Source organism: Macadamia integrifolia, chromosome 3 (genome assembly GCF_013358625.1).
Source record: "Macadamia integrifolia cultivar HAES 741 chromosome 3, SCU_Mint_v3, whole genome shotgun sequence".
Classification (NCBI taxonomy): Eukaryota; Viridiplantae; Streptophyta; class Magnoliopsida; order Proteales; family Proteaceae; genus Macadamia; species Macadamia integrifolia.
Window position 1 is genome coordinate 6259097 of NC_056559.1, and position 14750 is coordinate 6273846.

General features: G+C 35.6%; 2 protein-coding genes across 6 annotated transcripts in view; one reads left to right on the forward strand and one right to left on the reverse strand.

Moving 5' to 3' along the window:
* The first annotated feature begins 9593 nt into the window (after window positions 1–9593).
* The window catches only part of LOC122073438 (cytochrome c-type biogenesis CcmH-like mitochondrial protein), a 13941-nt gene continuing 8784 nt past the window's right edge, over window positions 9594–14750 (forward strand). The window contains exons 1-2 of one of the 5 annotated variants that reach the window (XM_042638025.1): window positions 9594–9696; window positions 9812–9954. The gene's annotated coding sequence lies outside the window, so the exon portion shown is untranslated. Of the gene's footprint in view, window positions 9955–14750 lie in introns of all 5 variants that reach the window. The other 4 variants (XM_042638029.1, XM_042638024.1, XM_042638028.1 and 1 more) reach the window with 4 other exon arrangements.
* LOC122073437 overlaps window positions 12116–14750 on the reverse strand; it is a 7165-nt gene continuing 4530 nt past the window's right edge. The window contains exons 3-4 of the mRNA XM_042638023.1: window positions 12348–12519; window positions 12116–12261 (exon numbers count right to left, since the gene is read on the reverse strand). Of these exons, the coding sequence (XP_042493957.1) occupies window positions 12254–12261; window positions 12348–12519 (180 nt within the window). The 3' untranslated portion in view covers window positions 12116–12253. The remainder of the gene's footprint in view (window positions 12262–12347; window positions 12520–14750) is intronic.

Sequence of the window (14750 nt, forward strand, 5' to 3'; positions counted from 1 at the left end):
TTTTTTTTTTTTTTTTCTCCCTACCACTTGAAGATGTCCCATTGCAAGTTATGTATTCAGATTCAGACTGTATGATAACCTAGTATGCTAACTTTGGGATTTTCCTATAATGCCTAGTTATTATGTCTGGAAGTAGTATCCCTGCTGTTAAGTGGTCAGAACTTGAGACCAATGTTTTCATTGAGGGAATGTAAGAAGCTGTAAAAAATGGTCACAAATCCGATAATTCATTTAACAAAACTGGATGGGAGGCCATTACAAAGCAATTTCAGATGGCTTTAAATCGTACAGTTGGGAGAGAACAATTATGCAATAAGATGACCAAGTTGAAATACGAGTACCAGCAATTTAAGAGACTGCTTGACACAATTGGATTTGGGTGGAACTCAATGAAAAAATCAGTCACAGTTGATGATGAGTCTGTATGGGATAGGGCAATATAGGTATTATAGATCTCACTAGCTAGTTGAATTATTTCAAAATTAGATCGCAATGAGTAGTACTTTATACTAGTAATACAATGACTGTTTATGCAGGTAAATCCAGGTTGGTTGAAATACAAGAAGTATGGACTAAAAAACTGGCCAAATTTGAGCATGATATTTGGGGATGCCTGTGCTAGAGGAAACTTAGGGGTTGACAGTGCTCAAGATTTGGATTACATCGAAGTTGATAATAATGTTGATATTGAGTAAGTCTTTGAATCTCCTAGTACCACAGTGCATTTGGGCATGACTGACCCTTTCTATCAGAATACTCATACTCTAACTCAGACCACCACAAAGCAAAATATTGATAGGACACCCACGAGATGAAGAAAAAAGAGCGTCAATAAGGGAGGTAGCCACGTGAAGGACTTGTACGGGAAGTATTTATCCATTAAAATTGACAAAGCATCCAGTACTTCTGTTACATCTCCTGTTCTTGGTGGGGAAGGTGCATATCGTCCTCGAGATTTCAGTGTGAGTATATGTGAGACGGTATTATCCTCCATACCGGATATGTCAAAGGAGACGTACTTAAAGGCCACCAGTCGTATGTGTGCTGATCCTAGTTGGAGGGAGTTGTTTGTCTGCGCAGAGCCTGTTAAGAGGACTTGGCTTTTAGATGCTTTTGAGTAGTTTGTCTGATTCTACTATTGAAACTAATTTTGATGGTTGTGTTTGAATACTACTTTTGATATTTTTAGATTCAGGACAATACTTTCGATGATGGCTACTTGTGTTTTATTTCTGAAGTTTTTTTTTAATTGATGTGTGTAATGTTGAACATATGTTTTGGGTTGAGACGATATGTTAGATTGTTATGTTTTACAGTTTTTTTTTTTTAAAATTGAGAAGTAGTTGTTAATTTATTGCAGTTATGTCAAATGCAATATGTGGAACTTCTAGTGATGAAGAAGATATGATCATTCACATGAGGAATGAAATTACTGAGTGAGGTTGTATATATTCGGGAACTATATAGAGATAGTGTATTTCTAGGTGCTATCATGATACATGTGGTATTGAATGAGCATGCCAACGATGCTATGAAGAGTTTATGATAGAACGTCATATCTTCCTCAACATATGTGATTATGTTAGACATAGGGGTTGGTTGAAAGACACGACCAACATCCGAGTGGATGAATAGCTTGGAATATTCCTATGGCCTGTTGGGAAGGGTTTAAGTAATAGAGACACCAAAAATCATTTCAACCACTCCGAAGAAACAGTTAGTCGAACATTCAATGTTATCTTGATTACAATGCAACGCCTGACTAAGGAGAAAATCAGACCGCCAGACATCAGTATAATACCGACAGAGATTGCATAGAACCTGAAATACTACCATTTTTTCAAGGAAAATCTGTTAATATGATACATGTTTGTAATTAAATATATGAATATTTAATTTCTTATATGTAGTGACCATTTAATTATCACTATATGTCATAACACTGTATTGGTGCCATAGATGGTACTCACGTCCATACGGTATTTCTAAGAGAGAATCGAACTTGATATAGGAATCAGAAGGGGATCACAACTCAAAATGTGATGTGTGTATGTTCGTTTGACATGCGATTCACATATGTGTATGTGGGATGAGAAGGTAGTGCAAATGATTGTCGAGTACTTCAACAGGCAAAAAGTGATCATCGATTGAGTTTTTCACATCCACCTCCAGGTATTAACTTTATACTAGTATATTAGATTTTCATTTGAGTGTACACGTAATAACATATAATATTTTTTGTCTATAAGAAAGTATTATATTATCAACTCTGGGTATGCTAGCCAATCTGGATATTTGACACCATTTAGGGGTGAGAGATACTATCTACCGGACTATAAAGGACGTAGAAGATCCCCAATAACAGCAAATGAATTGTTCAATTATAGACATTCATCACTTCGGAATGTCATTGAACGTACATTTGGGGTATTGAAGAACAAATTTCAAATTTTAAGGCTAATGCACCAGTTCCCAGTGAAAGCTCAGGCATCAATCGTACTGGCATGTTGTGGGCTACACAACTATATTCGATAAGAGCATATTGCTAATGCTGAATTCGTGGGGATGAGTGATGATTTAAAAGTTGTAGAAGATGACTTGAATCCGTCACATGAAGATTTCGTTGATCATTCTACAGCACAATCTAGTCAACGAAACAGGGAAAAAAAGATGAATACCACTAGGCTAAGAATTACAAATGCAATGGCTAGACAGCAAAGGATGCTAGAACTAGTTGAAAACTAAAACCGATATCTATTTTAACAAAACTGAAAACATAAATTGATGTTTCAAGTGATGTAATACTTGTTTTATGTTACATTTATGTATGTGGTACAAGTTGATATATTATTATGAATGTCATATATTTGGATACTATATTAATTTTGTTGATATTTAAATTACTGTTACAGATGACTTCTTCTATGCCCCCACTCATAATAGCAAATTGTGAAATTTATGGGAAGAATTGTGGTAAATATACAGCCAAGTCAGATAAAAATACTAAAAAATAATTTTTCAAGTGTCAAGATTCATGCAATTTTTTCATGTGGGTGGACCAACTACATCTATGTAGACGTAGTAAAGGTCAATGCAAAGTACGAACTGCGACGAAAGATCCAAACAAGGGACAGTATTTTCTATGTTGTCCAAATTCAACTGGGATAATTTATTTTTATGATTGATCTATACCTATAGATAATTTTAGATTATTTTTAATTCGATGTTAAATTTCAACGACCCTAATTACATCTATTATTTGATATAGGTTGATAACCGTGGATGTGGTATATTTGTATGATTGAAAGATGAAACATATATCTCTACCATACAACAGACATTATGTTCAGAAAGCTCAACATCAACATCATCCACACTATCGTCCATTTCGAACGAGTATATGAAAGAATATATGGAAGGGACACTTAAAGGATTAGAGAACCAAACAAATAAGATGAAAGACATCCTCCATGTATTCAAATCTTTAGACTTGGACAAAAAGTGAAAATTTGAGAAATTATGTAATAATTAACTGGGACAAGGCATTGTTAATTCTATATTTTATTCATCCTTTTGGAACCATGTTGTTTTTTTAGTTGGTATGTAATACTTTATTGTCCCAAAGATTTTGCATGCTTATAGTATTTTAATGTTATTTATGTAATTATTGACTTAAAAGAAAAGAAAAGAGAAAAAAAAAAGTTTTTGAAACAAGCATTACCAAACGATAGAACTGTCGTTTTTTTGTTCTTAAACTGTTCCAGAAACAGATTCACCATACAGCCTTAGATCGTTTAAAAACGGTGTTTTGACACAGAAACTAAAATTTATATTTTTGACACGAAACGGAGTTTCTGAAACAGAAACGATACCAAACGGAGCCTAAGCACACTATCGTAGTAACCACACTGTGTCTTTTGAAAGAAGGTATTCAGGTTGTGTGATGCTTACACTCATAAACAAGAAGGGCCACATGATCATCCTACCTCTCGTAAAATGAAAAATCTTACCCTTCTTAGATGCCCCAGTGCTAGTGTTGGGTCTATAAAAGTACGCAACTGGATAGTGATTTTATAGATCCAAATATTTTCCAACTAATTTTCCTTATGATTTTTTCTCTAACATCCCTCCAATTAGATACAATCACTTAACCTAACATTTGGGGTCTATAGGGAGGATCCCAATAAAGAGAATCCCCTCCTTAACATAAATGATAGAATTTTATTTTGAAAATTGATGTGTAACCATTTTTTTTCTTTTTTTTTTTGTTGGTTACAATGTGTAACCAATCTAGGCTATACCTCTTATTGTTCAAAAACTTAAATTGCCAAATCATTCTTATATTTGACACATTAGGTGGCCAATGCTCGAGATAATTTATCCTTTATTTGGACCAAGGCTACCCTGAGCTTCCAAGGGAAAAGGGTGGTGGACAATTGACCTCTAACGACCTTTGCTGTCATGCATTGTGTGTGGAACCCATAAGGCATGGGGAGAGAATGCTCCATGAAGATGAAAGAGACCTTTGACTAGTCTGCAGTGTCCATATTCTTTGGATGATTCAGAACGTCTGGACTCGACTTGTGCAATCAGTAGTACACCCAAACCAACTGCTGGTTGGTAGTGTATATTACTAACCACCCCATACCGAATGCCGCGTGGTGTTCTAGAATTCCAGTGGATATTTTCCTTCCGCTTGGATGCAATAGATACCCCATACCTAATGCCACGTGGTATTCTAGAATCCAATGGATATTTTCCTTCCCTTTGGATGCAATAGATACCCCATACCTAATGCCACATGGTATTCTAGAATTCCAATGGATATTTTCCTTCTGGTTGGATGCAATAGATATTCTACTTGCAGCGCCTGTTTTCCAAGGAATCTGATTAGATAATTATTTATAGGAAAATTATTCTCTGAGCTGTTAGGGGAGAACATGATAACGCTGTTTTTCTCTCTTCAAAACGATCTTACCATCCCCTCATCTAAGAAAATGTTATGTAGTCTCTTATTGGTGCGTTCTTGTATGCCGCTTGTTCAAAAAACCTTTTTCCTTGATTATGTTTTCTTTCAATTTTAAAGTTATCATCACATATTATGGGTCTGTATTATTGTATACTATCAACTTCAAACTCTCGCGTCCTAGGACTCCACATAGACAAATTAAAATCAGCACTAAGATAGTTCTTGTATATTTTAAAATATATATATTATTCCATATATACTTTAACATATTATTAGTTGTATATTGATCATTATACATTTTTTTTTTCAACTACTCCAAATAATTATCCTTCAACCTTGTCTATGTAGGTCATAACTTGGTAGAGTAGAGTAACAACTTATCAAGAAGGGACATAAATATGTCTTGTTAATTTTGTAACTAATTCATATCTTTCATTAACATTTCTAGATGTAACTGCCTAAAATGCTAACTTAGAATCTACAAAAAAAAAAAAATGTCATCCAACATAAATTTATTTTGATTAAAATTTTACAAGTAAAATAAGTAAGTAGCTAGACTCCATGGAAAAAAAAAAGAAAGGGTCAAGTCACTATCTAGACACATATGATCAATTTGATAGAATAATATAAGAATCACTAAGTTCGAAAGGTCTAAAAACGTCCATTTTAAAAATACATATTTGGCTTAGGATAGGACAAGGCAATGCAACAAGGATATAATTGTTAGTGATAGAGAATCTTATATGAAAAAGGAAAAAGAAAACACTATTGTCAAAATAATACATAATTGGAGGAGAGGAAAACCCGTGAAAATAGTGAACAAAGTCACTTCCAATATTTGCATGGTCAATAGTCTAATTTATCATTTTCAAAAAACATATTTTGCTATCTTTTTTTGTCTATTATGGTTGAGAAAAAAGAAGTCTTTGGTATTTCAATTCCCATCATTAAACCAAGTTTGATTATTTATTTTTATTTTTATTTTTTATTTTTTACTTTTTCCAATTTTTATTTCATTTCTACAAGTCTTGATAAAGTTGGCCTTAAGGTATCTTATAATGCCCTTAGGTAAATATTTGAACTTTGGGCTTTTCTGGGAGAGGTGCACATGGTAAGGTGCAATTACCTAATCTTATAACAGGTAGAGCAAACACACAATATAAGAGAAAGAGAGAGAAAAAGCCAGAGTTCAAGTTTTCTGAAAGTGCATTTAGTCTTTTCCTGGAAATGGGTTGGGCCTAATTGGTTGATAAACACATGTGAACTAAGGATTGCCCAGTAGGGGTGTCAATGGGCCAGGTTTTTTAAACCCCAAGCTAACCCTAAGGTCTCTTAGTCAACCCATGCCCAGCTTAGCCCTAGGTCAGGCTGGGCTGGGATATCTCAGCCCAAACTCAACCCAGCCGGAACTTGATTGATCTTTATTGGGCTGGGGTAGGTCGGGTTTGCCCTCATTGACTTTGGCAGTATGATGAATTAAAAAGAGAAATAAATAAGTTAATGTAATAAATCATGATGAGGATGATTGCTGTGTAGTGGTGAATTAAAAATATTTGTGGATTATAAAATATAGGTGTGATTGTGTTTGGTATATATGCTATAATGAATTTTGTGTGTCAATGGTGATATATATTATTATACACATCGACTAAGATGGAAATAGTGAATATAGGGCCGTGCCGAGCTTAGCCCAATGCCTTAGCCCAACCCGGCCCAACTTCAGATTTCAAAATCCCAACCCAAGTCCATCCTGCAGATTGAATAATTCAGCCCAGACCCAGTTCGGGCTCAGAGCAGGCGAGAGCGGGTTTGGCCAGGATTTTATGACACCCCTACTACCCATGAGTCCATGACATGGTGTAGTAGCTAAAATGTTCAAGCATGGTGTGCCATAGCTTTTATTTGGGTGTAAGTCTTTCTGAACACGATTCGTAGGAAAGGCATCCTCACATAAGATTTTTATTAATTTTTCTCACCCCCTCAGAAGAATGAATAAAAAAATACCAATGTGAATGAACCTTTTCGAATAAAAAATTTCTTTGCAGTAACCAGCGGGAAACAAGGTTCTGAAAAATAGGATTAGTCAAGGCCTATATTGTTTTGATATCGGCTTGAAAGGGATTAGATTGGACCGTAATGAATAGATATACCCTATTAAAAAAAAAAAAGACCTGAAACGGGCCGATACAATCGATCCATATCGAAGGCTATGGGCCTTAGCTATAAACATATTGAATACAAGCCCATAGTCCACCCAAGCAGCGAATTTTAGTACAAGGCTGCATTTGGTAGTCATCCAGAAAAATATTTCTGACGTTTTTTCATTCTAAAACGGAATAAAGCGTTTGGTGCCTTTCTATTGTGTGTGTGTGTGTGTTTTTTTTAAGAGAAAAGAAAAAAGAAGGATAGAAAAAATAAATAAAGAACGACAAAACCTCATTCTATCAATTCAGTTTCATTAACACAAAAAAATGGGGTGGGGTGGGGTGGGGTGGGGTGGGGTGGGGTGGGGGTGGCTTGGATTTAGGAAAATCATTCCCGTTAAAAACTTCTTTCACCCTTCCACCCTGAGGTTTTGCACACATAGATGAGAGAAGAACATCACTTCCACCTTGGCTCTCAACATAGCAGATAATTTTGTTTTCATGATCTTTATCTATTTCTTCTCTTTCTTCTTCTTCTTCTTCTTCTTCTTCTTCTTCTTCTTCTTCTGCTCTCTTCCATGTTCTTCATCCTCGCTTCACCCATTTTTGTCTTTTTTTTTAAGCAGAAAACGCATAGAGAGAAGGGACCAGATCCTCCTCCACCCTGGTTCTGAACTCAGGTATTTCTCTAGGGTGTTTTACTTACATTCATGCTGCTATTCTTCTTCTGCGTTTGGTTTTCTTCTATCTACAACCTCTGTTCATTGAGATATATGTATATATATATATATATATATATTTTTTTTTTTAATGAAATCCTGCTCTTTGCGCACAGAGAAGAGCTACTTTTCCGCCCAAATCGTTATTCCTTTTGGCTTTCTCTGGTTTTCAGTAAGTCACCTTTTAGTGTTGAAATGCCAAGTGATTCAATGGTCAATTTTTTTTTTTTTTCTTTTTTTATTGGGGTGGGGGGGGGGGTTTAATAATTTTCTTTCATATTTCACTGGGATTTCAGATCTGGTTTATACACTTCAATCTTTGTTCTTATACTTCAGTTCTTTAATTTTAAAATCAAATCTTTGATCTGTTATGTAAGTTCCTCCTGCACCTACAATTTTTTTTTATTTCCTGAGTTTGAATTGAGTTTTCCAGTTCAGAATACATATTCCAAAATCACGTTTACGTTATGTTGGTCTCAGTTTTCCAGATCAGGTTTTGGCAATGATTTGACAGTCCTATTCTATTAAGATCAGTAGTAGTAGTTTGCTTCAAAGTATAATAGTAGTTGGAGTTGACGTTACTACATTTGCATGGCTAATGGAACTTGTGAATCCTTTGGTCCCTCCGCATGTAATTGTTCAAGCTGGTTGTCCCATTATTTCTAGAGTCAGTCATAAACAATTGTCTGCACGTAGTGTATTGAGCCATTGGTTTTCCATCTGGACTATTTTTTGGGTCAATATCTTTAAACCAATTAGTAGTCCAACATGATGCTTACCTAGACCTAGGCCTTTTTTTAGAATCAATATTAATGACTTCACTTCCACTTCCACCTTCACCTCCACCTCCACCTCCCACTAAATCTAACCCAAAGCCAATAAAAGAGAGCTGTTGGGGTATTGAATTACCATCGATTGATTTACTAACTTTAAACTTATCATCAGTAGTATCCATTATTTCAAGATAACCAATGATCAAATATTCAAAATGCCTACAAAATGACGAAATAAAATAAAAAGATAAATATGAAAATACAATGGCCATAACTAATAGAACATAATCGATTGACTAAGCAAACCCAAAGCAAAAAAATAACAAATTATTGTTAATAATGGAACATAACAGATTGATATGGAATATTATCTGTTTCAATGATGCAAAGGGGTTGTAAGATTTATTTTTTGTTGGTGTTTTCTGTCATTTGTTAAGATTAATGCACTTGAGGACACAAATTATTGTAATAGCATTTCCTTCCAGAGGAGCACTACTAACTAAGAATTGTTGATCAATTTTTATGATATGAAGATGTGCTCTCCATTACGTCAAGTGTATAGAATGCTAATTTTAATAATTAGTTAGGTTTTTTGTTGTTTGGCACTGAATTTTATGCTACTTTTATTTTCTTTGGCTGCGTTTGGTAATGTTATAAAAAAGTGTTTTTGAAGTTTTTTCGTTAAATGAAAATGAAAAAAGCGGAATATAGCACCTAGTGCATTTATGTGTATTTTGATTTAAAAAAAAAAAAAGAAGAGAAAATGTTGACATAGAAACTGAAATTTTCGTTTTTAACACGAAACATCGTTTCTGCTCCAAAAACGTTACCAAACGCAGGCAAAGTCTTTGTTATTATTAAAACTAACAAATTATTTTTATTTTTATTTATTTATTTATTTTTTAATTAGTTAAGGTTAAAATGGTCTTTCGGCCTTTTTTGGGGTAAAATGTCTTTTCGACCTCATAATACCAAAATACACATGGCCGTTGGGGACAAAGACGAACGCCTTTTCCCCAAAGCTTGAAACCGGCTCGAGCTCGAGGGCGGGTTGTCTCTATCGTCAACAGCCATCTCCGGCTTCTGTTAAGGTGATTCCCGAGCTTCTTTCTATCTCACTAAACCGAACACCTGAGTGAGACCCTAATCGCATTTTCCAGATCTAACGATTGTGTCTCCTTGGTTCATTCCCTCCGTTGCACCTAGGTGAGGTAAATTTTCTGTCGATTTTTTGCTACAAAACTAATTCCTGAAGCTTCAATCTCGTTTATTGGCTGCAAAATCGGTTCCTGAATCTTCAATCTTGCTTATTGGCTGCGACCTCGAATTTGGGACTCCGCTGCACCTAGGTGAGCTAACCTGGCTCCTTTTCATTCTAATGACTCTGTTAAGTTAGATTTCCTTTTATGTTGATTGGAATTTTTTCCATCGTTGCCCTGTGTATCTCTAATCTGTGATTACTGAAATTTTCCTAGCACTGAATTCTATGCCATCTTATATGTGTGATCTTGTCATATGATATGCTGGTGGATGTTAATTTAAGGCAGTTGAGTGAAGTAAGTACTCTTTTTGTTGACCTATAGTAATTACTGTTAACCTATCAAGTGATTTTCTTTAGAAATTTTAGTACCAGATGACTATCACATCTGATGAACTTCATTTCCAAGATCCTATGATGTCGAAACGCATTTTCAGGAAAATGGGATACTCCTGAGTATCTCATGGTAATCTTTAGGTTTAGTTTTATGCAAATGATGCGTCTGCCCTCCCATCGCAAGCTGATGGCACTACACATTTGCTGGTAGGAAACTTGGTCACATGGTAAAGCAGGAAGCATGTATAGAATTATACACTATTTGGGTTATTGGAGGTTACTAGTACTTGGGAGAAGAATTTCTGTCATCATAAATAAGATGGGCATGGTATGCATCTTTTACCTCAAGGAGTCTGTCTCAGACTCAGCCAGCATAGAAATAATCTATTTGGGATTTATCCGAGTATATTATTTAATAATAACATTGACAGGCATTGTGAATTGTATCATTTATATACTTATATAACAGTACTACCAGTAGCAGTTTGCTTTCCAAGGCAGCCAAAAAGGGCAGCTACGTATTTATAATTCCGTTACAATATCTTTTGCTCATGTTATTCCTTGATTTTAAATTGCACAAGTGCATCATTATAGCCCATCTGGCTAAGGAACACTGTTCAGTTCCAGCTAGACTTCAGTCATGGTTGTGATTGGAAGTAATTTAAGAATCTGTTGGAGTAACAGAAAGGGAGCCTCGTAGGACTTTGTGGAGTGGAAATGTGGTTTGAATTGTTGGACCTTCCTTTGATTTCAAGTTCGGTCTATTACTAAGAAGCTTCCATCATGTTCAGACTCCTATGTTTTTTTGTTTTTATTTTATTTTTATTTAGTATAAGGTGGAGATTAATACCATGATGGAGGTTGGACCACTCGAATAAACAAACGGTTCCATTGAGTGCTAGGTCTGATTTGCCTAGCCAGATTAAACCAGCATTGCAGCCCAGCTTTGGCCCAGTTTTTGTTCTCAGTGTTTGGCTCTTTTTGGCTCCATTGATCCAGCAGCAGGACAACCTTATTCCCTCCATTGATCAGCTATATTTTTTCTCCACAATTTTCTTCACATGAAGCCTTCTAGAAGCACCAACAGTCAGCCATCAGTTGGAGCATTAGCAGCTTCTAGAAAGACCAAGAATGTTTCTATTGATTCCTATTAACAGCTGTATTTTTGTACTTGGTGTTGACTTGGTCAATTACTAAGTTGAGTTAGGCACCGTTTGATAACGTTTCTATTGTTTCTGTGTCTAGAAACATCAGAAACGGCTTTTCACATTTCTAGAAACAAAAACAGATTTTTTGGTGTTTGATAAACCTGTTTCTTGAAACGTTCAGACATAGTGCCACTAAAAAACCCAATAGTATCATCAGATGCCTAAAAGGGAGAGAGGGTTCGGTTGCCTCTTTTTAGGTTTAAATAGTTGAAAGATTTATCGGGCACAATAGTCTTTTTTTTTTCTCTCTCAAATTTGTTTTTAGAAACGACGAAACAAGTCCGACTTGTTTCGTCAAAGTCGTTTTTCGTCGTTTCTAGAATTGTAAATAGGCATAAATTTTGATTTATGTTTCTAGAAACAGGTGAAACAGAACAACCTTATCAAACGCTTTATAGGTTGTTTCTCTGTTTCTGGGAACAAGAAAATGCAGAAACGGAATGTTGTCAAATGGTGCCTTGAAGGGTTTTTTGTTTCTATATTCATTGGTTCTTTTAAGTGGCTCAATAATCTGAATAAAAAAAAATTAGGGTAATTTACAGCACCACCCCCTGGAGAATGTCAATATTGTAGGAATACTCCCGCTCTTTCACCAAATTAGACTCAGACCCCTTACCATTAGTCTCTGATAAGTGATGCTATGAAATGACACTTTAGCCCTTATGAGTAAAACACCTTTATTTTATTATCCCAAAAATACCACTCTTTCGAGTCGTTTATTGATGATAGAATCCAACTTCTAATCGAACCACGAAATCGCCTTCTTCATCCATAACCCTACGCCATGGATATCAAGCCACGCTAGCGTCGGAAAAAGATCAGAAATATTGGGCTCCCCATGAAGCTTCACAACACTATCCATTACAGGGATTCATCTTCAAAACTGGTAGATTCTGAAAGGCCATAAAACTCATCCAGTAAAGATGCATGAGTCAGATACCTATAGCGAGAAGGGTCGGCTTCTTGAGAGGTCTATCCTCTGGTATTGATTTCTTCATCTGCTTTAGGTGCAGGTAAACAGGATTACCAGTCTGCTCATAGTTCCAACCGACATAATCCTTCCCAAATGCAAGAAACGAGTTCATATCTATAAACAATCCACCCTCTGATTTCTGAAACTCAAAAGAACAGACATCAAGATAAAACCTTTCAGAAATGGTTAACTTAAGAATCAAGAACAGTTAGTATTCAAGAACAGAGAATGCAATAGTAAAAATTTACCAGAGAATCGAAAGAAATGCAGCATTCTTGTTTGTAAATTCGATTGGTAGGCTCAGGAATTCGATTAGTTGCAGACTCAGTAGTCCCGAATGCCACTCAAACAAGCGAAAAAAGTAAAAGGAGATGTGAAAAAAAAAATCAAAACCTTAAGAGAAATGGAGGGAAAAAGTACAGATTACTTATTGTTGTATATAGGAAATCATACAAATTCCTAAGAAATTCTTGAAAAGCAAAAGCTACTTTGGAAAGAAAGAAGAGATATGAAGTGAAACCTAAAACGGGAAAAAAAAAAAAAATGAAAATGTTTGGATTGAATTACCTTTGTTTTTTAGAGCTTCCACAGTCTAATCAGGAATGAATGAAATGAGAGATTGAAGAACGAAACAGCTTAGATGAATTAATCAGAACAGATTTGAGAGGGAAGAAAGCAAGAAGTAGGGTTTCATGAAAAGCTTGTTTGCGATAGTTCTGAGGAGTTCTTACGTATCAACTCTGCACAACTCTGCTTAAGAAGGAGAGAGAGAGAGAGAGAGAGAGAGAGAGAGAGAGAGAGATGAGGAACAATGGGAGGGTTGTGGTGAAATCTTCAAAAGGGCACCTTCTGCTGTAGTTGCCGTCGCCGGAAGGGTTCTGGTGAAATCAATTTGGGGACTATAAGGGTTTGGTATCAAACTATCAAGGGTAAGAGTAATTTCGGTACTTCATTTATTTTTAAGGGCAAAATGTTATTTAGAAAAGAAATGAATTGCTGATGTCAGCATTCTTGGTATATTCTGTAATAGTGACTGACGGTAGGGGGTGTGAGTCTAATTTGGTGAAAGAGAGGGGGTGATCCTATAATACTGGCATTCTCCAGGGGGTGACTATAAATTACCCAAAAAATTATAAATCGAGATATTCCGTCTATCTTACAACCTAAGGATGTGAATTTGAAACCGAAACCGAAACCGAACCGAGTCGTTTTCACTGAAATCGTAAAACCGTTCAGTAAATGGTTTGGTTCTGGTTTCAAGTTTAAGACTGGTTAGTTAAACGTGTCGATTCAGTTTTCACCGTTTAACTCGTCAGTTTCAAACCAAATTGACACCATAAAAATCAAATCATTTACACCATCAAAATCGACCCGTTTAACCCGATTAAATAGAATAAGGGGTTAAAAGGCATTAAGGCAGGGGCTGAATCGGTATATCATTTCCAAAGATTAAAAAAAACCCTAAACTTGGGATAAAGGTGCTTGAGGCACAAAGGGCAAAGGGTAGAAGCCGCAACTCGCGTCTTGCAAGGTTTGTTTTCTCTTTGTTCTCTACTTCTCTTCTTTAGTTCTTCAGTTTTCTTCTTCGCGACTCCCATCTACAGATTTACACCGCATCTAAAGTCCTAAATTCTCTCCATTCGAAGATCTCGACGTCAAGTGTTCTCCTTTTGAATCCCTAATTTTCTCAATCAGATATGGTTAATCTGTTAGTCACAAAATAACGATCACCCTCTTCTACAGGAAAAAAAAATTGCAGATCATCTTCGTCTTTAATTTCAAGTTTCTAACTTTGTAGAGGCAAAGAGAAGCTTTGGCTTTACAGTTGAAGCTAAAACCAAGATAAGTGGAAGTCTGGTTTCAAAATCGCAGAGCCAGGTACTTCAACTACTATGTATCATCTCTATCGCCATCTCTTTGGTTTTTTATTTTTTTTCTCTGAAGAGAAGACTATAGTATGTGGATCTGGTCTGGTCTTTCTTCCCAGTCTTTTTTCGACCAAGGAAAAAAAGTTTAGGAAAACCAGAGAAAATAGTGGAAAACCGTCATTATTTGGAACTACTGCTATCTACAACAGAAGAAAAATTACACTTCAATCTAACACTGAATTAAGTTTAAAAATATATATATATATATCTGAATTATCTTCAACTTGTCTCATCTACTATAGATATTTACAAGTTTACACTCATGACTCAACAGAACTCCATCTTAATATTTGGGCTTTGAGTGCCCTCGAATTTTATGAAATGGGAGCTTTGATTAACCCTGCACTCAATGATTTGTGGATTCTAAATAACCTTGCATTCTATAACTTTGGAGTTTTGAGTGTTCATGTACTCCATGACCTGTTGGCTTTGAGTGCTGTGG